The 26226-nt window shown below is 36.3% G+C and overlaps 1 protein-coding gene across 1 annotated transcript in view; it reads right to left on the minus strand.

Moving 5' to 3' along the window:
- Positions 1–26226, minus strand: part of RASA2 (RAS p21 protein activator 2) — a 121332-nt gene that overhangs the window by 55233 nt on the left and 39873 nt on the right. Inside the window, exons 4-5 of the mRNA XM_068974270.1 lie at positions 24467–24561; positions 14889–14965 (exon numbers count right to left, since the gene is read on the minus strand). Of these exons, the coding sequence (XP_068830371.1) occupies positions 14889–14965; positions 24467–24561 (172 nt within the window). The remainder of the gene's footprint in view (positions 1–14888; positions 14966–24466; positions 24562–26226) is intronic.

Below are 26226 nucleotides of genomic sequence, written 5' to 3' on the forward strand. Positions count from 1 at the left end.
AGGTAGAGTAACAGACACATTATACAGATATGTAAATGGTCTAAACATGTCAACTAAAAAGCAAAAATTTTCAGATGGGGCAAAAAAATTTATACTCTGTCTTTAAGAAATTCTTTTAAATATAAGATAAAAATAAAAGTAAAAAACAGAAAAATATATACCATGCTAATACTAACTAAAGGAAAGCTGAATCAATGAGTAATGACAATCCAAATATCCATTAGCAAGGGTCTAGCTGAATAAATTATGGTAAATCTATACAATGGAATTCTACATAGTTGTCAAAAGAATGGAGTAAATATCTATTCTCTAATTACACTGATTATGGAGAGACCTTCAGTATATATTCTTAAGTGAAGAAAGAAGTTACATTCTATATATAGGTCTTTAGTTTCTTTAGGTGGATATATTCCTAAGTATTTCTTTTCGTTGCAATGGTGAATGGAATTATTTCCTTAATTTCTCTATTTTCTCATTATTAGTGTATAGGAATGCAAGGGATTTCTGTGTGTTGATTTTATATCTTGCAACTTTACTACATTCATTGATTAGCTCCAGTAATTTTCACACTGAAACATGTATAATATCATATAAGAAACGAATCACCAGTCCAGGTTTGATACAGGATGCTTGGGGCTGGAGCCCTGGGAAGACTCTGAGGGATGGTACGGGGAGGGAAGTGGGAAGGGGGTTCAGGATGGGGAACACGTGTACGCCTGTGGCGGATTCATGTTGATGTGTGGCAGAACCAATACAATGTTGTAAAGTAAAAAATAAAAAAAAGCAGTGAAGTGATTAAAAAAAAAAAAGAAAGAAGTTACAGAACTCTATACTTTGTATAAGAATGGAATGGGAAACATTAATATATTTTTATTTATAACAATATATGTGCATAAATTTATTTGCTTGTATTTGTAAAAATACTGACAAGACTAAAATTTGGGAATGGGGACTTATTCAGATATATCTGACACAGTTTTGAATCTGCAAACATAGAAAACTTTTACATTTCCAAAGTGAAAATAAACTTAAAGAGAGAACTAGAATTAGTTCAAAAGACTGCTACTGCTGCTGCTGCTAAGTCGCTTCAGTTGTGTCTGACTCTGTGCGACCCCATAGATGGCAGCCCACCAGGCTCCCCCATCCCTGGGATTCTCCAGGCAAGGACAGTGGAGTAGGTTGCCATTTCCTTCTCCAATGCATGCAAGTGAAAAGTCAAAGTGAAGTCACTCAGTCGTGTCCGACTCTTCACGACCCCATGGACTGCAGCCTACCAGGCTCCTCCATCCATGGGATTTTCCAGGCAAGAGTACTGGAGTGGGGTGCCATCGCCTTCTCTGTCAAAAGACTACAGCACAGTATTTGATTCTAATCCTTAGTGATATATAGTCTTAGAACAAATAGAACAGTTAAGACTTCTAAAACTTCATTCAATAACCTAATCATCAGTGGTAATACTGGTATTATTTTGAATCTACTGTCTCTATTTTATAAGATAATGTAAATAATCATATTGTTAAGTATATAATGTTATGGATTAAGATTTTCAATGTAAGAGGAAAGAAATACAAGTATAAAATCAAAGTTGGACTAAAAATCTTCTAGTATTAAATTTAAATTACAAACATGAAAAAAGGAAGAAAGCAAGTGAACCAACCAGCCAGGGAGCCAGAGTGGGTATATTAATATCAAACTAGATTTCATAATGAAGAATATTACCAATATTAGAATAAAGAGGGATATTCTATAATAACAAGTTCAATTTATCAAGCAGACATAAAAATACAGTATAAAACAAAACAAACACACTCCAGGCCCAGACAGCTTCATTGGTGAATTCTTACACTAATCATGTAAAAAATAAATTACATGAGTTCTATAAAAACTTGGAAAACTGAAGAGAGACTATTTCCCAGTTCATCCAAAGCGACTGTTAATATCCTGATTACAAAACCAAAGACACTGTAAGAAAACTACAGACTAATATCTTTCATGAATAGAGACGCAAAAATCCTTAACAAAAGTTCAGCAAATCAAAGCCAGCAATAGGTAACAATATTAACACAACATTGACCAAGTGGATGTGGTTTAAACATTCAATCAGTCAACAAAATTCACCATTTTAACAGATAAAAACAAAAAATAAGTGTTAAGATCACCTGAATATCTATCTCTGGTAAAAATTCTCAGCAAACTAGGAACAAAGGGGAAATTTTCTCAACCTGATGATGGATACCTAACACTGTACTTGGTGGTAAAAAACTGAAAAACTACCCCCTAAGATAAGTAATAAGACAAGAATGTTTGTTCTCACAACTTCTATTCAACATTGTACTGGAGTTTCTGGCCAGTACCATGAAGGAAGAAACAGACTGAAAAGGAAGAAGTAAAGCCGTCTATTCACAGATGACATAACTGACTGTGTACAACACTGAATAGAACCTATTTTTAAAAAGCTAGTAGAATTAATAAGTGAATGTAAAAAGGTTGCAGGATATAAAACAACTTCCATATACTAGCAACAACCATATATTCACTTTGTCTCAATTTTCTCTCCTAAGGTTCTTTACCTCAGTCCATTTCTCTAAAATAAAAATTACTGCCTGGACTTCAAGTCACTTTGCACCTATCTAATTTTTCTATTTTCCCTCCTAATTTCTTGACCTCCTATTCACTCCTCCCTTTACTGAAATCCAGTTTTTTCTGTTTTTCATTCCATGGAAACTCTCCTCATTAAGGTCCCCTGAGTGTCAAATGCTATCCATATTTTTCAGGGGTATTCTCACTGGATTTCTTGGCGGCATGCAATATTTCTGATCACTCTCTTTGAAACTCTCTTCTCTCTTGGTTTCCTTGACCCTAACTTCCTTTGTAACACCTATCTGTATGCTTCAGGTTTTTCTAATTCTAACTGCTGGAAAAAACTGAAAGTGTTAGCTGCTCAGTCGTGTCTGACTCTTTGTGGCCCCATGAACTGCAGCCTGCCATGCTCCTCTGTCTATGAGATTTCCCAGGCAAGAATACTGCAGTGAGTTGCCATTCCTTTCTCAAGACGATGGAGATCATCTCGACCCAGGGACTGAACCCAGGTCTCCTGCATTGGCATTGGCAAGTGGATTCTTTACCATCTGAACCACCAGGGAAGCCCTCTACTACTGGATTTGCTAGCAACTGCTCTCTTTATGCTACATAACCTCCCTTAACCCTACTACAATCTATCACATCTATTCTTATGGCCACAACTACTATCAACAATACACTTGTATATGAGATCTCACCACAGAGTTAAAGATTTCTGTATCTGAATGTCTGATGGAAATCCCTACATAGATGTTCAAGAGCAGCTAAAACTCAACTCACTACCATCTATTAAAGCAGCTCCTTCTCCAGTATTTTCTCTTTGTTGTATATACCATCACGACCCCTGTATAACACAGCTAGAAATCTAGGAGCCATACTGGAATAATTCCTCCTTCTTACTCACTTTCTATTATCTAATCAATCAACATGTTTCAGTGATTCTACTCTCTAAATATTACTTCATCTGGCCTCTTTTCTCATATCTGCAACTATTGCTCTGGCACAGAATCCACTCTCACTTGGATCTCATAAAGTAAATCCAATGACCCTTCATTGTTATCGTTCAGTCGCTAAGTTATGCTCAACTCTTTGCGACTCCATGGACTACAGCACGCCAGGCTCCTCTGTCCTCCACTATCTCCTGGAGTTTGCTCAAATTCATATCCTCTGAGTTGGTGATGCTATCTAACCATCTTCTTCTGCTCCCTTCTCCTTTTGCCCTCAATCTTTCCTAGCATCAGGGTCTTTGCCAATGAGTCAGCTCTTCGCATCAGGTGGCCAAATTATTGGAGCATCAGCTTCAGCAACAGTCCTTCCAGCGAGTATTAAGGATTGATTTCCCTTAGGATTGACTGGTTGGTTTGATCTCTTTGCAGTCAAACGGATTCTCAAGAGTCTTCTCCAGCATCAGTGTCATAACCTTGAAGTTCACCCCCTAGTTTCTGTACTTACTGCTGTCACAAATCTGGTCTTTCTAAAATGCAAATCAGGTGCTTGCTTTGGCAGCACCAGATAAATATCTGTCCATTCTCTACTGTCTAAAACCTTCCAATAGTTCCATAAGCTCCTAAGTTTTATAAGTTCATATGGTACATAAGAGCCTCTAAGAACTAGCTCCAGACTATTTCATCAATTTCTGATCAATCTCTGACTCAATGTTCATATATCAGGCAACATCAAACTGCTTTTAATTATACACACACACAAAATACCATGCTGTTTCTTGACTTCATATTTTTGTTTGTATTATTCTTTTCCTTTTGGAAAAAAACACTTTTTCTAGACAAGCTATTTTCTACTCATCCATTAAGAAGTCAAATGTTAACCTTTCTTCATTTATCTGTTTTAAAATTTATTTAGTGCCTAGTTAAGTGCCAGATGCTGGGGCCATGAAGTGAGTAAGACAAACACTGCCCCTGCCCTCATGGAGCTTAGAGTCTACCTGAAAATGACAAGCAATAACTAAAAAATAATAATAACTACAAACAGTGGCAAGTGCTATAGAGACAAAGAATAGGGTACCCTATTTTAGGATAAGTGACATTTAAGTTGAAACTTAAAAAAGACAAGAATGGACCAACTAGAAGAAGAATGGGCATAAGGACATTTCTGGCAAAAGGAAAGGCAGATGCAGATCTCTGCGCTAGAAGAGTAATGTCGCACTCAAGGAGCTGGGAGAGCAAGCATGTTCATAGGGAGTACGCAACCAAACAAGATCAAAAGGCAGGGGAGGTCGCTGGATCTATGGGCCATGGTAAGGAGCCTGAATTTTATTCTAAATAAATGCACTGCAAACTCAAGTGTCTGAGCAGGGGACTGCCATGATCTAGTTTATGTTCCAAAAGACTGCTCTGGGCTGCTTACAAACAAAATGTACTGCTGACTGGAAGAAGAGTTAAAAGATTATTGAAATAGTCAAGGTAAGAAATGATTCATGGTTTGAAATAAGGAAATGTCAGTAGATGTTTATTAAAAATTAGAAAATTTAAGAAAAAAATTTTATAGAACCAATAAAATCAATCCTATCTGTGGTGGGGTAGAGGAGAAAAAATTTTAAGTGACTCCAGATTTCTGGCTTGATCAATCGGGTGGATGGTGGTACTATCTGCTAATGCTGTGGGGAAGAGTTAGATATTAACAGATATAAAAGTCAATATTGCAGCTTTACATGTGTTAAATGTGTGTGCTGTGAGACATCAGAGTGGAAGGCAAAAAAGGCAGGTGGACAATGAGTCTGGAGCTAGAAAAAAAGATCTGGGTTGGATGCACAAGCTGTAGACAATTTTTCAAACTTTTTATTTTGAATTAATTTTTGACTTTCAAAAAGCTGTTAAATATTTGGAGTTCCTGTATACCCCTCATCCAATGTTAACATTTTGTGTAATCAGAGTAGAATTATAGAAACAGAAAAGTCATTGATACGATGTTAGTTAATAATAAAGTTAACTAGTCTACAGACCTCACTTAAATGTCACCAATGTCCTTTTCCTGGCACATGATGCAACACAGGATCTCAAACTGCATTTAGCTTGTCATGTCCACTTAGTCTCCTCTATCCAAAATGGTTCTCTGCTCCATGATCTTGACAGTACTGGCCAGTTATTTTATAAAATATTCCTTAAATTGAATTTGTCTGATGTTTGCTTATGATTAGACTAAGGTTATGCATCTTAGTATCCTTCTTAATGCAACTTACAGGAGGTACTGAATGTCTCATTATTGGTGACATTAGTTTTGAGCACTCAGTTAAGATGGGGATTCCCAGGTGATACAATAGGAAAGAACCTGTCTGCCAAGCAGGAGACCTGAGAGCCAGGTTTGATCCCTGGGATGGGAAGCTACCCTGGAGGAGGAAATGGCAACCAGCTCCAATATTGTTGCCTGGACAATTCCATGGACAGAGGAGCCTGGGGTTGCAAAGTGTCAGACACAAGTGAGTACCACCACGGGTTAAGATGGTACGTACCTTGGTACGTACCTATCAGACATCTTACAGTATTATTCTTTGAGACTATGCATATATGCTGTCTGTCATTACACTTATGCCCATATTGTAGTACTTGCTAATAGTGATTTATTTCTATCATTTGTCCTATATTCACAAATAAGGAAAAGCAGTCCTTTCTCTACCATGTACTTAATTGTTACATCAGCACTAGCTCACTGATATTTACTTTACAGACTTTAATCTATTATTATCATCATTCACTTTGATGCTCAAATTGTCCCAGACTTAGTTATTTGGAGCTCTTTCTAATTGACTTCAACATCCTTTCTACATGCCTCATTATTTTTTGAGCAATTCCTTACTTTCTGACTCCATAGATGCTCTAGGCTCATCTTTTATATTTTTCTCTGTTTCTCTCAAACAAGTCACTACTTTAAAAAAATTTCACCTTCTTTTTACTGGAGCATGTCTAATAGGCAGCCAGTAGCCACATGTGGCTATTTTAATTTTAATTAATTAAAATTAGACAAAACTTAAAATTTAGTTCTTCAGCTGCACTAGTCGTATTTCAAGTTTTCAATTAGCCACACAGTTACTGGCCACCAAAATGAACAATTAAGACAAAAGACATTTTCATTAATTACAGAAAAATCTAGTGTACGATCTTGACTGGAGAATGTTATTTAGAATCAAGTATATAGGAAGTAAGCATATTCATTGCTACTGGGATGACACTGCCTACAGTGAATAGAGCTAGTATGCACACATGCATGCACACACATGCACGCACACATACACCCCCCTCATATCTATTAGACAGTCTTACTTTGAGAACTCTGCCTTCAAAGGAGAGCAGATAAACAGGGATGGTAGTGGGAAAGGGGAGTGGAGACGAGGCCTGGGAACACGTCTTTTAGAATGCAAGATCCTAGAACATGTTTATACGCTACTGAGAATAACCTAAAAGAGCAGATAACACTGATGAAACAGAAGAAGGAATAAATGAAGGAGCAAAGTCCTTTAGTAGGATAATGACAGAGAACCCAGAGCTCAAATGGAAGAACTCACTCACAGCAAGAGAAGGGGCACCACATCTACTAAGCGTTACGGACAATGAGATGGAGGCCAATCCAGGTTTGCATATTTGGATTCAGGAAGCTGTGACCAATTTACAGTTTGCAGAGATGGAGAATCTCACAGGTATAATGAGAAGCATAGTAAAACTCCACATTAATTGTCAAGTACCCATGTGAGGTTTGTGACCATGAATTTAATTAGTCTTTCTGTGTGATTTTTCTCTAGCAATATTCAGGTGCACACTGAACACAAAGGAAGAGGTTGAGTTCATTCATATTAAAGGGATGAAGAGAAGGGCAGGGGAGTTTAGGGAACCTGTAAGAAAATAACTATAGTGACAGATCATGGAAAAAGGCCTAGAAGAAAGTAAAATAGGAGAAGGAAAGAATGTGGTAAAGATCAGTGGATGGAAGTCTTACTGAAGTTCAAGAAATGCTACAACGGGGAGCTTTCTAGGCCTGGAGAGTAATGGCAACTACTGGGATATGAAACTTTCCACAGACCTCTCCCCAGAACTGTTAAGTGCAGCAAGGAGTGCAAAGAAAACAGCACAGAAAGCCGTGGCTTGAACATCACTGAAAAGAAGAAAATACCACAAACTTCAAAATACCTCTAAAGCTGAGAAATCAACAATAAACCCCACAAAGCTACTACTGGAGTTCCATTGTTCTATGGACGTTGAGTATGGACAGTGAAGGCTTAAGTGAAAAAGACAAGGAAGGAAAGAATGCAGATCAATATACGTCCACATACAGACCTGTCTGTGAATATTTACAGCAGTTTTCTCTGTAACAGCCTCAAATGGGAAACAATTCAAATATCCATCAACTGGTGAATGTGTAAACAAATTCCATACAAAGGAATACTATTCTTAAATAAAAAGAAATGAACTGGCTTCCACTTCTAGGACAAGATGGAGTATATGCGGATCTCCCTCTTCTTCCCACCAAGCATGGCTAAAAGCCCGGGATGCTGAACAAACATAATAAAACTAAACAGTGAAGAGAAGAAGGCAAGTCAATCAGAGATCTTGGAAACCAACAAAATTGGGACTCAGCAGTGAATTCCCTAGGTTTTCTTATTATCCCTTATATATCCCAGACTGAGTACCAGTGAAGCTACCAACCCAGAAGTACCAATGGGAAGAGACAAAAAGTGCCCAGAGAAAACCCAGCTTTCTCTAGCCAGCTTAGCAAGATAGCCATTTTTAGACAATAACCATCTATTCCAGTTAAACACCATGATAAACACTGGCTCTACCCTCACACCCCCATCAACAAAGGCCTAAAGTTGAGGTGAGAACCTAGACTTTGACCTCTGACAAGCTGTAATGAGCCCTTCTTCCTGTGGAGTCAGTAGAGACCACGTGAGGAACATGGATTTCCATCGCCACCAAGTCTAACCATTCCTCCCCCTCCAGATCAGGGTGGCATCAGAGAAGGCTAAGCAGGAAGGTTAGACTTTCAACACTTTGTAGGTGTAACTGACTCCTCCCAACCAGGATATCACTGGAGGCCACAGGGAACAGTAATAAGGTACTCCTCCCTGTCCCAGTCAGAGTGGTAACAGGAAGAAGCAAAGGGGAGCCTGAACCAGCTCTCATTCAGCAGTTAGAAGGAACTCTTCTCCTTCCTCCAGGGGTATCAACAGCAGTTGACTCAGGAACCTGGGCTTCTATTTCTACATGATAATAATGAATAGGAACTCCTCTTCCCCCACCAGCAGAGAGTCAGAGTCTGGTAAGATTCAGAGTCTCATTACATAACTCCCAAAATGTACAGGATAGAACTGAAAACCATACAATCTCCAGCTTGAATGAGAAAAGACAATCAGGATGACAACACTAAGACAACATGGATGCTGAACTTATCTGATAGAAAATGTGAAAGCAGGCATCATAAAAATGACTCAATGAGCAATTATGAACACATTTGAAATAAATGAAAACATAGAAAGTTTCAGCAAAAAAAAAAAAAAAAAAAAAAGTCTTACCAAAGAAATAAAGAAGAACCAAGTGGACATTTTAGGACTTAAAAATACCATAACCAAAATAAAAATAACTCCACAGATGAGTCCAAAGAATCAGTGAGCTTAAAGAAATAACCTAATAGGAACAGCAGAGGGAAAACAGATCAGAAAAAAAAAGAGAGGGGGCGGTGGGCAGAGCCTCAGGTATGTATGGGATAATAACAGATCTAACATTCAAGCCACTGGAGTCTCAAAAGGACAGGGGAGAAATCTAGCAGGGCTGATAAACGTACAAGAAAAAATGGCTAAAAATTTCCTAATCTGGCAAAAGATATAAGCATGTAGGTTCAAGAAGCTGAGCAGGATAAACCCAAACAAATCTATAGTCAAACTATAACACTCAGACAATGAAAGACAAAGAAAAAAATCTTGGAAGTATCCAGAGAGAAACATAGGAAAATCTGTATAGGAAAAACAATTTGAATGATAGTGGATTTCTCAGCAAAAATCATGGAGGTCAAAAGGAAATAGTACATTTTTCATATGCTGAGGGAAAAAAAAGAACTATCAACCAAGAATTCTATGTTCAGTGAAATATCCTTTAGGAATGAAGAAAAAAATCAAGACATTTTCACATAATGAAAAACTAAAAGAAAGTGTAACCAGTAGACCTATCCTAAAAATAATGGTAAGAGGAAATTCTCTAAACATAAAAGACAGTGATAAAAGAAGGGATCCTGAAATGACAGGAAGGAAAAAATACAGAAAGAGCATATATGTAACTAAATATAAGAGACTTAGAATTCTCTTCTTTTCTAAATTGTGTTAGATAGCTGAAAGACTGTAACACTGATGGAGGTTCTTACTGTTGTACAAGAAATACTTCAGACAATTATATTACAAATGGTGTCGGGTTAAAAGAAGGTAAGGTTTCTACATTTTATTCTCACTGACAAAATGTCAACACTAGTAGACTACAAGTTACACATGTACAATGTAAAACTAAAGCAAACACTAAAAAAACTAAACAAAGAGATACAGTGTAGATTTTAAAAAATTATAGATGGCTAGAAGTGTTCAAGTAACTTACAGGAAAAAGAAAATAGGGGACAGAAAATAAACAATAAAATGGTAGATTTAAGCCTGGTAGATTTAAGCACTAAAGAATTGATGCTTTTGAACTGTGGTGTTGGAGAAGACTCTTGAGAGTCCCTTGGACTGCAAGGAGATCCAACCAGTCCATCCTAAAGGAAATCAGTCCTGAATATTCACTGGAAGGACTGATGTTGAAGCTGAAACTCCAATACTTTGGCCACCTGATGTGAAGAACTGACTCACTGGAAAATACCCTGATGCTGGGAAAGATTGAAGGCAGGAGGAGAAGTGGACAACAGAGGTTGAGATGGTTGGATGGCATCAACAACTTAATGGACATGAGTTTGAGCAAGCTCTAGGAGTTGGTGATGGACAGGGAGGCCTGGTGTGCTGCAGTCCATGGCGTCACCAAGAGTCAGACACAACTGAGCGATTGAACGGAACAGAACTGAAGCCTAACATCAGTAATTATATTAAAAGTGGTATAAATTCACTAAATAAAAGATAGAAATTAGCCAGATTTTAAAAACTGTGCACAAAAACTGGCTGGATCTGACTGGGGAAAAAGCCAACCTCAAAGGTTACATATTATATTGTAATTACATAACATTTTTGAAATGACAAAATTTTAGATATGGAGACAGATCAGATGTTGCAAGATTAGAGATGGTGGTAGGGGAAGTGTGGGTGTGACTATAAAGGGCTAGCATAAGAGAGATATTTACAGTGATCGAATCATCTCGTATCTTGATTGTGGTGGTGGTTATACAAATCTACACATGATAAAATGATAAAATGTACACTCTGCAATGTCAATTTTCTGGTTTCTATATTGTATTTATAGTTATGTAAGATGTAACCACTGAGGGAAACCAAGTGAAGGGTACCAAGGACCTCTCTGTACTTTGTAATTTCCTGTAAATCTATGATTTATTTCAAAACTAAAAAAAAAAAAATCAAACTGCCAGAGTTTAAAACCAGACTCCACTCTTTCTATATGAACTTGGACTTATTTAACCAATCTGTGTATTGTTTCATCACCTGTAAAACAAGGACAACAGTATCTACGAATAAGTTATGACACAAAATAAAAAATACCTAAAAAAAGGATGAAATACTGATATATAATATGGATATATCTTAAAAAGCAGTATACTAAGTAAAAGACACGAGATTATATATTATATAAATCTGTTCATATAACATTCTGTAAAAGGCAAAAAATACAGGGAGAGAAACCAGATCATAGATGCCTGAAAGTGAAAGTCACTCAGTCGTGTCTGACTCTTTGCAACCCCATGGACTATACAGTCCACGGAATTCTCCAGGCCAGAATACCCATTGGAGTGGGCAGACTTTTCCTTCTCCAGGGGATCTTCCCAACCCAGGGATTGAAGCCAGGTCTCCCTCATTGCAGGTGGATTCTATACCAACTGAGCTATCAGGGAAGCCCCTATGGTTGCCTAGAGTTGGATATAAGGAGAGGGGAATTTAACACATCTCTGAGTAATGCCTTTTGGTATAGTCTTGACTTCTGAAGTCATCCAGATATTCTACATATTCAAAAAATAAAAGTAAACCAACAAGGATGGGGAAAAACATTAAACTAAATACAAACAAACCAAATCAATCCACTTAACTGTATTTCACGTATACAACATAACCAAACTGAACAGAGTTGAGAGAATAGTGCAAGGCGGACTAATCCAAATACCTTCACTATATGCTCTCGGTCTAGAAGAAAACCATACACAAATCTTAACTGTTTTCAGTAGGCAAATCCAAACTGAGGAATATCTAAAAAAAAATAACTGGCCTGTATCTTCAAAAATTTCAGTACCATGAAAGACAAAAAATGATAAAGACTGCTGACTACAGGTTAAGGAGATTAGAGACATTACAACTAAATGTAACACATGATCTTGGACTGTATACTTTTTTGGAGAGAAAAAGATGTCTAAAGGACATTATTGGAACAGTTGACAAAAGTAAAATGTAGTAACTGTAAAGTACTGAAATATAAAAGCTATAGATAATACTTTTATTGTAACAATGTTAAATTTCCTAAATTCAAAAACTGTAATAGAGTACATTTAAATATTATATTTATACTATTTATAATAGTGTCATTATTCTTAGAAAACACATACTGATATATTAAGGATTATGGTATGTGCAACCTTCTTTAAAAGAGTTCAGAAGAAATTAACTAAGTAAGTAATATATATAGTATTTTATGTGTGTGTAGACTCCAGTACTCTTGCCTGGAAAATCCCATGGATGGAGGAGCCTGCTGGGCTGCAGTCCATGGGGTCGCTAAGAGTTGGACACAACTGAGCGACTTCACTTTCACTTTTCACTTTCATGCATTGGAGAAGGAAATGGCAACCCACTCCAGTGTTCTTGCCTGGAGAATCCCAGGGACGGGGGAGCCTGGTGGGCTGCCGTCTATGGGGTTGCACAGAGTTGGACACGACTGAAGCAACTTAGCAGCAGCAGCAGCAGCAGACATATATAAGTACATAATATAAATATATATTTATACAGAAAGAGAATACATCAAAGGAGCTGGGGGTTTTTTTTTTAGGAGAATAGTCTGGAGCAGCAGTATAGTATATGTGTGGCTCAGTCATGTCTGACTGCGACTTCATGGACTGTAGCCCATCAGGCTCCTCTGTCCATGGGATTTTCCAGTCAAGAATACTGGAGTGAGTTGCCATTTCCTCCTCCAGGAGATCTTCCTGACCCAGGGATGGAAAGCAAGTCTCTTGCATGTCCTGCATTGGCAGGTGGATTCTTTACCACTGCACCACCTGGGAAGCCTGTTAGGAGCAGCAGTAGGAGAGTATTACTGACCCTGCTCCCTGGCCCGTAGAATACATAGCCTCAGACTGAGAAGGCAAGAGGAACCAGAGATCAAACTGCCAACATCTGCTGGATCATGGAAAAAGCAAGAGAGTTCCAGAAAAACATCCTCTTCTGCTTTACTGACTATGCCAAAGCCTTTGACTGTATGGATCACAACGAACTGTGGAAAATTCTGAAAGAGATGGGAATACCAGACCACCTGACCTGCCTCTTGAGAAACCTATATGCAGGTCAGGAAGCAACAGTTAGAACTGGACATGGAACAACAGACTGGTTCCAAATAGGAAAAGGAGTACATCAAGGCTGTATATTGTCACCCTGCTTATTTAACTTATATGCAGAGTACATCATGAGAAATGCTGGGCTGGATGAAGCACAAGCTGGAATCAAGATTGCAGGGAGAAATATCAATAACATCGGCTATGCAGGTGACACCACCCTTATGGCAGAAAGTGAAGAACTAAAGAGCCTCTTGATGAAAGTGAAAGAGGAGAGTGAAAAAGCTGGCTTAAAGCTCAACATGCGGAAAACTAAGATCATGGCATCTGGTCCCATCACTTCATGGCAAATAGATGGGGAAACAATGGAAACACTGACAAGCTTTATATTTGGGGGGGGGGGGTCCAAAATCACTGCAGATGGTGACTGCAGCCGTGAAATTAAAAGACGCTTGCTCCTTGGAAGAAAAGCTATGACACATCTAGACCGCATATTAAAAAGCAGAGACATTACTTTGCCGACTAAGGTCTGTCTAGTCAAGGCTATGGTTTTTCCTGTGGTCATGTATGGATGTGAGAGTTGGACTGTAAAGAAAGCTGAGCGCCGAAGAACTGATGCTTTTGAACTATGGTGTTGGAGAACTCTTGAGTGTTCCTTGGACTGCAAGGAGATCAAACCAGTCCATCCTAAAGGAAATCAGTCCTGAATATTCACTGGAAGGACTGATGCTAAAGATGAAACTCCAACACTTTGGCCACCTGATGCAAAGAACTGATTCATTGGATAAGACCCTGATGCTGGGAAAGATTGAAAGGTGAGAGGAGAAGGGGATCACAGAGGATGAGATGGTTGAATGGCATCACCAACTCGATGCACATGAGTCTGAGTAAGCTTGGGGAATTAGTGATAGACAGGGAAGCCTGGCATGCTGCAATCCATGGGGTCACAAAGAGTTAGGCACAACTGAGCAACTGAACTAAGAAGGCAGCAGAGGGAACAGTACTTCAGGGGATATTCACTACATATCAGTTAAGACACAGAGAAAACCTTCAGAAGTCAGGGATATTCAGTTGTTTGTTGACAGCCCAGAGGAAGGGTTTTGGACAGAGGGAAAAGGCTGGAACAGATTTACTGAACGGTTAGAAGATTAGAGTCTGGGTGATAAAAATGAGTTGAGAGCAAAAGTGTAAAAAAGGAATTCAAAGCAGGTCAGAATCAACACTGGTAATCTCAAGGTACACATTCAGTTTTAGCCCTAAGGGTCCCTAATGCCCTGCTGGGTTTTATCTATTGGAGTTTCTAGAGGCCATCTACTAGGAAGCTTTTCCAACTCCCTCCTGTTAGTTAGGCTATACACACATGTTTATCTGTGATCCTATGAAAACACCCTACATCTATCATTTAACACACATTAAATAAATTATTAGTTGAATGAATTAATGACATATATAACCTGAGTAGACTAGATGTGAGAAAATAAACTAGAAAACAAATTAATAAAGGAATAACATAGCAGAGTTCATTTCTTAAAAAAAGATTTTGAAGTATTTAAAATAAGGAGTTGACTTAAGAGTCAAAGAATACAAAATGGAGAATTATTTCTAGTTGATTTTGGCAAAAGAAATATGCTTACTGTACAACAAGCTGCTGGCACACAGTTCCATTTTCTGTTATCAGTTCATTCAGTTTTAATTCAAGGTGAACTATACCCTATAAAGACAAAAAAAAAAATCACAAATTGAGAAATCTATTTTACTGACAAAATATTAAGGTATATTCTTTTTTTAAAAAAACTTCTTATTTTGTATTGGGGTATAGCAGATAAACAATGTTGTGGTAGTTTCTGGTGAACAGCAAAGGGATTCAGCCATACATATACACGCATCCATTCTTCTCTCAATTCCCCCCAGTCCAGGCTGGCACATAACAGTGAACAGAGTTCCACGTCCTATAACGGTATATTCTTTTTCAAATGGCAGTCATAACATTTAGTTATCCACTAACTAAATTTTAGTGATCCTTAGCACATGGCTTTGTCTACATCAAGTACATGTTAAATGACTTATAACCAATAATGCAGATCAAAATCTGAGAGATAAGCAGTCAAATGCTTATACTGAACATGATATTCAAATCTAAGAATTCTATTCCCTATTCAACAAATATTTATTTATCTCAATTATCATGAATTAGGAAGATAACACACATTTTAGGAAAATTTGAATTTAGCAAATTCAAGACACAGAATGTTTTGTCCAGAAAAGATAAGTATAAAGATAGTATCATACAAATTTAAACAATAAAAGTAACTTAAAACTGGTAAGATTCAATTTGTCACACTTAATTTTCTCAAATAATTAAGATTTATGGAATATTTACTATATTTTAGGAGACACTGTAGGAGTAGGTAGGAATCTACATAAGTATAAAATAAAGTCATTGAGAATTCCCTGGTAGGCCAGTGGTTAAGATTCTATGCTGTCTCTGCTCAGGGCCCAGGTTCAATCCCTGGTCAGGGAACTAAGATCCCAAAGCCATGTGGTGAGGGGAAAAAAAAATAAAGTAAAACAAAGTTACTACTTATAAGAACTTACAATCTAGTTGGATAGACAATAAACAGGCGAAGAACACTGATGAAAACATAGGATGCTAAGAATGAAAATAAGGGCTACTTTCTTAAAAAGCCATGAATAAATGGACTTTTAAAACATTTAGTAGTCTAAGTTTAAAGCAAACTATCAACTTCTCAAGAAACAAAGGCTTAGGAACAATATAATCCAGAACTTGACTATTTCTACCCTGCCATCAGGGATGAGCAATTCTAAACTGGTAATGAGCAATTCAGAACTGGTTAAGAATTGGTGCTCGATTACCTCCACCCAACTGACATGACAAACTGTCACACTGCCAAGTGAAGATTTCAAGGGTGTGATATCTAGAGACTAATGACGTAAGTAATTTCATCAGAGGATGAAAAGTTTATTATCTAGTTACTATTCTTTGAAATAAGCCTTTAGACATATGCAGAAATCTAACCTGAATCAGCCTATTTTTAATGGGCATATTTTATCCAAGAGAGATTCTGAGGTTCACTGACTATAAAGCTCAAGGGATTGAGCAATAAGCATTGATGTATCTCAACATAAAAGTCTGCATAAGAAAGTTAAGCTCTAAAAAACAAAGGCATCAGTTGCCATAAAATTAGCAGTTAGGTGGAATTGGAACTAGATCTAGCAAACCTTCCACTAAAAACCTAGATATAAATTATTTATAAAATCATATGTGATTTATAAAACAGGTCTTTCATTCATCAGGCATTTAATATTCACACCCCTACTATTCAAGAGTGATCTCGAGAAGGTCCATGATATGTAGTCATTTATGACTCAACTAACATTCTGAATCCTAGTTTGCTGTCACACCAGCATCTGTGTCACTTGACTCATGAGTGAGCCTAGCCAACTGCATCAACATTTACATCTCAAAGCAGTTGTACCATTTTAACATATATGTGTTTTATGGTAGAAACTGTATACTAACAAGGCACTCCCAAATGCTTCTCAGAAAATGTCTAGGATCTACTCTATTTTAAAAATAATAAAAACTATTAAGAAAGAGTAGAAGAACAGTACAATAATTTCACTGACAATATCATGCACTGTATCAAATGAACTGAACACTGTATCAAGTCAAGACTAGAAATAAAGAAGATATTTAATGGGATTCTACCAGGAATCATTGCCATTGAGTCAGAGCCTATCTAATATGTTCATTACTTCTACTGGCTGTTAAACAGAACATTCTTTTGGTATTAGTCAACAATAACATAATTACGTATTAACCTGGTCAAAAAAAGAGTGGAGAGAGAGCAAGGAGACACAAGATACATACTACTAGGGTGGAACACTAAAATTAAAAAGCATTATGAACTGAATTAAGGAAACTAATTTCTAAACTGTAAGGTACTACCCTCATTATATACTTTAACATGGAAATATACATATATATATATATATATGATACTTAGTAAAAGAAACAAATCACAAAATAGGGTATATAATTCAAAGTTAATTTGTAAAAATAAAACATACTACATATATTGCTATATTAAATTACTACAAAGCTCCCTACCAAAACATTGATCAAACTTTGGTTGGTAGGATTTCAAGTTCATCTAGATTTTTAAAGTTTCTACTACCAATGTGTTTTGCTTTCTAGCAAAAAAAAAAAAGAAAATGAACAAAAAGTTTTAAAAATTATTTGAAGGTCCTTTTTAGTGTTACAAACCCATATCTGAAAACACTTAAGAAAAATCTGGTATTCCCTACTATATTCACCTGCAAGTTCAGTTTTACATCTGTCACCATTTTATAAATCTGGAGAGTATTAAACAAGTTTATTTGGGGCTGGGAGGGGGGAAAGTGAAGTCACTCAGTTGTGTCCAACTCTTCGCTACCCCATGGACTGTAGCCTACCAGGCTTCTCCACCCATGGGATTTTCCAGGGAAGAGTACTGGAGTCAGTTGCCATTTCCTTCTCCAGGGGATCTTCCCAACCCAGGGATTGAACCCAGGTCTCCAGCATTGTAGGCAGACGCTTTACCCTCTGAGCCACCAGGTTTCAGTAAAACATTATGAGTTCAGCAAAACAGTTCCTAGTTTCCTTTGAAGCCAGGGACAGTGGCTAAGGATAGCCATAAGATACAGTTCTAGCCAATGAGGTGTAAACAGAAGCTGCTGGTAGAGCAACCAAAGAAGCTGTTGAAAGGGACTCTCTAACTTCAGCAGTGGCCTGAGAGGCTAAAAAGCTTACTCAAAACTTTCTATAATCTCATGCTGGAAATGATAAAAGCAGGAGCCCAAGGGCCCACCAAGATAGAGAGGCCCTTGTAAACACCCAGGCTTTCTGCTGGAATCTCTGAAGGCCTATGCTTGAGCAGCAAAGGTAACAACATAGATCAGCCTTACAGTGAGTGAAATCTAGCCTTGAATCAGCCAAATCCCTAACTGGGTTAAAGAGATCAGCCTCTAGCCTAACCACATGCCAAAAGCAAATTTTTCTGGAGGGAGGAAAAAATATCCAGAGCTTCAAGTTATCTCTAAAATATTTCATATTTCAATATCCAGCATTCCATCAAAAATTATGAAACATGCCATTAGACCAAACACCAACCCCCCTCCACGAAACCCAAAAAATCAAAACCTGACAGAGTGGATCAGATTCGTAAGAGACATAGACAATGGATTTAACTGACAGAGTTTGGTTTGGGTTTTTTTTGAGATAGAAAATAAAATGAAAAACTGAGCAAATACCCGGAAATGATAAAATATGTCAAATGAAAAATTCAGAATTAAGCAATAAAATAACCAAAATGAACATGTATTTAACCACAGATTAGCCATAGCTGAAAAGAGGACTGGTGAAGTAGATGATAGATTAGTCAGAGAGGAAGAGTGCGTAAGAGACATATGAGACATAGTAAAATGGTCTATTATTCATGTAACTGAAGTCCCAGAAGAGAAGAGAAAGAACAAACAAGGGGGAAAATGGAAAAGAGATAATTGCCTGGAATTTTCCTAAACTGAAGACAGACATCAAGGCACAGAAAGCAAGAGCCCCTAGGAACACCCAAGGAGGATAAATATAAAGAAAACCACATGTAGGGAGGGCATAGTAAAACTGATGAAAACAGAAGATAAAGAATCCTAAGGCGACTAAAAATAACAGGGACGGTACTCACAAAGAAGTAACTGTAAGATGCTGACAAGAAACTATATCTGGTGATAAATGTGCAGTGTGATTTGACCCACCATAGCTTTCTTATTATCCATCCTCATAAGGAAGGTTCAATAACAAAATAATATACCCTTTATATATGAGGAAATAATGGAAGATCAAATATCTGATCATCTTCTATATTCTCATTTAAAAACAAATCAAATTCTTAGAGGGCATTATTCTATATATATTTCAGAGCACTAATCATGGTAGGTTGATATAAGCAACTATACCACATTAATATGTATAAGCAGCATACTTAGAAGCTTATATTACTCTGGTACTATCTGAGGGTTTATATTCTAACTTTATTTCAGCTACTATTATCAAAATTTCACATAGAAAAATCTGAGATTATTTTAATTTTATAGTATATATATTCTCATACCATATCGTAGATATTACACAAATTTTTGCATAGTTTGGGAAAGTCAAATGAACACAGGTATTTGGGCAAAACACAATACATGCACTTAAAAACTGCATGGGTCTTTAGTTTTCAATCACAAAACACTAAATTTTAACAATAATCTCACAGAACTCAGTAATTTTCAACTGATGAAAATTTTTCTTCATCTGAAGGAAACTTCTAGATTTCTGGTCAATGTTCTTTTATATAATAATTAATTCTATGAATCATTTTGGACAAAGCTGCCTATCTGATGAAAAAATAAAGGCTGTACTTAATTATCTTCTATTTACAGATGGATTTGTTTTCTCTTTAAAAAGTATTTATTTTGATCTAGAATGACTCATTCCTTTATTAGTCCATGTTTACAAATTTACAGATGCAGTTTTTAAAATACCTACATACTCATTATGTCTTAACTGGACATGTTTAAAGGAATCCTAATGTATGCATTATTTACTATAATCACAGTACTTTTAAATTTTTATTTTTAAAAATGTTTTCTATAAATTTATAACAAAAAACATACACATAGTTGCATATAAGAATACATTGTTATTGCATTTTTTAAATGCTTGTTTTAAATAGGGCAGAAGCCATATTACCACCCCCACACACACCAAAAAAAAACCTACAAAACAACCAATAACTTATGGCATGATCCAGAAATTCAAGATAAGCTTGTTGGTAAAGACTTATTAACTAAGCAATTACAGCAAAAGGATGTGACTGACACTGCATCTGGGTTTACTGCTTGTACAAGTTGTGTTGAGACAAATACCCTTAATTAATGAGAACACCAACTTCTCCATATGAACGATTTGGTTTAATCAGTCATATCAAATATAAAAGCATACTTTTTAATCATCATGCCTGAAAAATAAAGAAAGAAAAATACTTAAAGAGCTTGTGGTGAACTCCAGGACCAAACAGCTTTAAAAGCATGGCTGCAGATCACCTTAGACAAAAGAGAACTTAGAGGAAGGGGTACCAACACAACACCTAACTTTGTTTAGGTGGCAAAGAATACAGAGAAACGACACCAAATGAAGTAAGATGATAACCAGGACCAGAAATTAAGGAAGAACATGCTTCATAAAACAGGGAGCAGTCAACAATACCAAAAGCTGCTCAAAGACCATGTAAGAAGAGGGCTGAAAAATGACCACCAGACCCAGTAACACAGAAACATTAGTGAGAGCTGTCCATGCATTCCCTCCAACCCACGATGGAGTCTGAAGGCAGGTTAGAGTAGGTTGAGAAAAGAATAGTTCAAGCCACAGAGGAATGCTGCAAAACAAAACAAAAAAAGGAAAAAAAAAAAAGTATAGAAAAATGCACTCATGAACTATTATTTATCTTGAATGTTTGAAAAGAAAACTGAAAAAAATTAACATTAACAGCAATTAATAAAGCATCTGGGAAACAATTCAAGGTAAGGGGTTAAGTGTTCTTAGCAATTTTTGAATTGTTTTGATATAAAATCCATCTTACTACTAAGGGAGCTTCTTATTTGAGGGCTAAATTATGTTTCTGCATGTTACTTCCCTAGAACTTTAGCACTGAAAGGAATCCTATCTACTGAAGAATGAGTGAAGTTCTCATGCACAGTTGAAGATCCTTAGGCAACAATAACTTAGCAACTCTTTTGGGTACAAATACCAATTGGAGCCAGGAAATCAAGTATCTCCCTTGAAGCAGATATCAATCATTTCCTCAACCCTAAACCCTTTCCTTATAGGACAAGCCCCAAAACTTTACTCCCCAATCATATCAAATTAGACTGCAGTGGGCTAACCCAAATCTGCCATATTCTCTCTCTGAACTGTGACAGAGAACTGAGTCAGACCTTAGAGGTCTTAGGGTGAGGGGTCTAAGGGCCTGACTACGGCCCTTAGCATGACAGGGCCATATGGTCAAACAGGCTTAAAGACTGATATGGCATTTTTTTAGTTGTCAGTAAGAAATTAGAGTGGGTTTATGGAGAGAAGCAGAAGGGAGAGACATATAGTCTCATCAGATGTATAAAAGGAATACAATGGAATCCCATCATCAAATCATTTTTTTCTTTCTCCTTCATTTTGCAAAGTGAATAGTTATTAAAACTAGAGGGGAAACAGAAAACAGTAACTATTCACTTTACAAAATAAAAGGGAAAGAAAAAAACACTATTTAAATAATACGCACTTATACTCAAATGAGCACAATGAACACATGAGTAGGGAGAAATGCATCAGTGGGTTTCATTCCTGTGTCCCTTCTGCAGTACCTACTGCTGTATTGAGAGAAAGTCTATGCAGTATATATTTATTTGCCATGGTGCCGAATGCAAGCCAGCTATTTTATGCACCGGTCAACCAAAAAAAATAAACCACCCAATATTTTAGTGTACTTTATGAGAAATCTCAAAAACAATTCTGACTATGTGAACTGTATCTGGTCTGTTATAGTAAGAACCTGCAGCTCCTTTGTAACTGCCTGACAACTTTCTAGCTCTCATTGGTCATATTAAAATTCCTATAATCATACTCCAAGGAGCTCCCTAGGAACTTTCTATCATCTTTCCCTTTTTCTTTGAGCTAATCTGGTACACTTCAGTGCCTTATACTCAGATTTTCCTAAGTGATTCTCCCAATAATCTGTTGGAATCTTTTTCTGACCAACAGTACAGAAAAGTGAAAGGCAGTAAAACAGTGTGGTTAGGAATTTAAGACTCAGATAAGCTCTTTATAGGAATCATGGCTCCACCACTTAATAGTTTTGCAACTTTGCAGACATCATTTAACCTCTGAGTCCATTTTCCACATCTGTAAAATGGACATAATGCTACCTACAACTCACAATGCTAATCTGAAGATTAAGTTAAATAATATATATTAAGTCCTTAGTACTGTGCATGGTATATGCTGTTCTAATTACTAATGGCAATTATTAGCTTAAATTCCTGCTGAACTCAACCTGTCTCATTGCTTTCTCCTAAGGCTTCACCAATTGCTCTTATTTCCATGACATTTTTATGAAATTTTGTAAAATTTATGCAAGAAACAAATTAACAAAATAGAATTTGTATGAATCAAGCTGCTTTTCTATCTTTCTCTGACTCACAAGGTTAATTTAATATTCCGAGATCTGTTTTGGGGCCAAACAATATTTCCAATATACAAATTAATGTGATCAGTGTTACGTATCCCTCCCAACCATTGAAATACTCTTCCTTCTAAAATTTATTTTAAATAGTGAGTGGATCTTACAAAGTAACTATTATTTAAGACAAAAGAACTGTAAAGGTTAATAACTCATGGTCATGATAATAATTCATAGCAAATAAAACATATAACAATATCTAACAGTTAAATGCTATTTGCAGATTTTCATGTTTTGGACATACCATTAAATATACACCATCAAATAAAAAGTCTCCAATAATTATATAAAGAGTATTCTACAGAAATAACTAACTTTGGAGAGCTGGGTCCCTTAAATCCTTTAACAAATCACATTAGTCATAAGAAAAACACTGGACTTTAATAAACTACATTTTAAAACAGCCCTCAAACTTCCTTTTAGACCAATTCTCAAAGTCTTTTCCATATCTTTCTTTGTTTGTTACACCTATTAAAGAGAAAAATAAGCACTTCAAAACGTTCGTGTCTACCTTCTGGTAAAGGCATATCAGGGAAATAAACACCTGACTGACTAGTGGTAAACAGACATTTTACATTTGTATAGCTATTAACAGCTTTTGAAGTACTCTTAAAGGTATTTCACTTAATTCTCATAATCATTTGAGTCAACATGGTAACTTTCATTCCCATTTTACAGAAATAAAATTCAAGGTCAGTAAAATAACCACATATGAAAATTAGGACCTACATTTTTACACTTCAAGTTTAAAACCCTTTCCATATCATCACATTGCCTCCCACCTGGATCATTTACCAAATAGTATAACTGGGAAAAGAATTAAAAGCTATTGTCAAATGTAAAGAAAAGAACATTAAAATGGGATAGAGTGAGGAAAGGAAAAACGTTTCGATTATATTTTATACTTAAGAAGGCATTTTAGCAAAAAAAATACTTAATTTTCTGAGAATTTAATCAAACAGAATGCTTGAGAGGTTATGAGGAAACAGAGACACGGGCACTTTATTTGCAAACATCTGTGGGTGTGCGTGCAGTACTTTTTTTCTTGCCTTAAACTTCAGTTTGAGTCACAGTGGCAAATTATAACTTCTTTTAAGAGAGGAAGAATTCTGCTTGCAGTTATGCCCTTGGGAAACAATTTCACAATCCTTACCATATTTTTATAAATAAACAAGAAAAAAAGAAAAAGGATCCCTTTAGATAGAAATAACAATTTCGAAGAGCAGCTCACACTTTTCAGAAACAAATACAAAGTTAAGCTACACAGCTGAACATATTTCTTTAACTCACACACAGAATCTTTATGATCTCTCATTTCGGCAAGAGGAAAGATCTCTTATTTAAAGCAACAGCTTTGAAATGAGTAATGATATCCTTTCAAATAAAAAGAAAGGTGACCAACAGGAAACACGGTGGGTATGAAGGCTCTCCATGGTGGGCTTAGGCATGGTTTGAATGAATAACACTGGCCCAAATCCAGTTTATTCCAGAGTAAAGAGAGCATCCTGATCAGAACAGATGAAATCACACAGTTCTAAGGATTCTCCTCTGAGTTAATAAAACATATCTTTTTCATTAAAACTTCTTCCTCATCTAAAAAAATTACTAATTTGCTACTGTGACTCAAACAAAAGAACTAAGGCAGGGAAACAAATGTCCTCCTAATATAAACCCCCCAAACACATACACATACATTATTCTTGATTTCATGTGGCAAGGCATTTTCTTCCAGTTATGTTACCAGAGATGTATAATGCATGGTGCCAGAATTTAAAATAAGTATGAGAAGCTCTCTCTGTATGAACGAGTATAATCAGTTCATTTTCCACTTCTTTTCTGTGAGTGACAATCTCTTCCATCACTTATTCCTTAATATTTACCTGAACCTCTGAATTGGAATCAACAGGCTGTAGCGAAAACCAAGTTTCTTTGCCACTGTGGTTACACAAGTCTTCTTTTTTGATGGCTACTTTTCCTATAATAAATAAGTAAAACAATGAGGAAACATTTTCTATAATCATCAGCACCATTACATATAATACATTAAAAAAACATTTTGAAATAATTTTTATCTGCTAATACCAAAATCCATTTTTATAAAGCACTTTCTGTATTTTAAAGAATGAAAAGGTGCCTCATTTTCCTCTACCATTTGGCTGACCCTTCTCTGAGCCATTCTGAATTAGGGGATTAGACCAAACCCAGTCGTATTTATATACAATTGCACTTTTCAGTACTTATTCAGATTCACTTTTTTACCCAGAGTACATTCAGTATAAAAAGCAATGTACAATGATTGTACAATGATTGTGCAAACTAATCCTCCCAATTCTTCAACACTATGAATAAACTGTGTTTTGTCTAAACAGACATATCTGCACTTAATAAGAGTTTATAAGCTCCAATTAAGAGAACAGAAAATAACAATATCATATGGTCATTAATAATTTTGAAAACTGACTTGAAATTATGAGTAAAACAATTTTACTGAAAATTTGATTTTATCAAAACATTGTAAACACTGCCTTATGTTGCTTCAATGCATTTAAAAAAAAAAAAAAATCAAAGCAGTTCCCTAAAGAGTTTCTATGTCTCAGAAACAGACACAGAGCAAAGAACAAAGTAGTATGAGAGGAAGAAACAGAAATGTTCTTATTATAATGAAGTATTTGCCATGTTGGTTACAAAGCATTTCCTTCCTCAATTCAAGTTTTAAGAAGTAGATAGTTTTGCATATGACTGACAATTTATTCCAACATTCAACATAAAAACTTCAACAAAGGATATACGTTAAAGTAAAAAATAGCTCACTTTCTTTGATTTTACCAAATAAAAATTTTCATTTAAGTGCCCAAATTATACTTCATATCCTTTCACTTATGACCTAGCTTGGTCTTTCAGTTCAACATTTGAAAACTTATGGAAAACAGTAAAAAAAAAAAAATGTTTTCTGTCAAGATATATCAATTTTAGTGTATCAAGTGGAAAGAAAAGACATAACAAGAAAGCAAACGCAGAAAAATTGTCTTTAAAATTTTATTCTGGAATTAGATTAGTAGTAATGGTTGCACAACTCTGTGAATATACGTAAAACCATGGCACTACATGCTTTAGAAGGGTAAGTTCTATGGCATGTATATAACACATCTATAAAGCTATTAATTAAAAAGTAACCATATAGACCCTATTCGACAATTTCCGGGATTTTTAGTTTTATACATAATTTATGAATATGTATGTAAGTGTACATATGTGTGCATGTACAATACATCCAAACATCAATAAAGCAAGCCCTCAACTTAAAAAAAAGGCTTTTTAGGGGCTTCCCTGGTGGCTCAGCAGTAAAGAATCCACCTGCAACGCAGGAGCCACAGGAAGACACAGGTTTGATCCCTAGGTTGGGAAGAACCCCTGGAGGAGGGCATGGCAACCCACGCCCATTAAAAAAAAAAAGTTTTTTGGGAAATGTACTGGTTTGATGGATTCATTTACTCATTGAACAAATAATCACAATGACACTATATTTTAAATGGCAAGCTGATTTCCAGAATTCTTCAACCAAAGTCTGCTGCTGCTGCTGCTAAGTCGCTTCAGTCGTGTCCGACTCTGTGCGAACCCATAGACAGCAGCCCACCCAGCT

The sequence above is a fragment of the Capricornis sumatraensis genome, chromosome 1 (assembly GCF_032405125.1).
Source record: "Capricornis sumatraensis isolate serow.1 chromosome 1, serow.2, whole genome shotgun sequence".
Classification (NCBI taxonomy): Eukaryota; Metazoa; Chordata; class Mammalia; order Artiodactyla; family Bovidae; genus Capricornis; species Capricornis sumatraensis.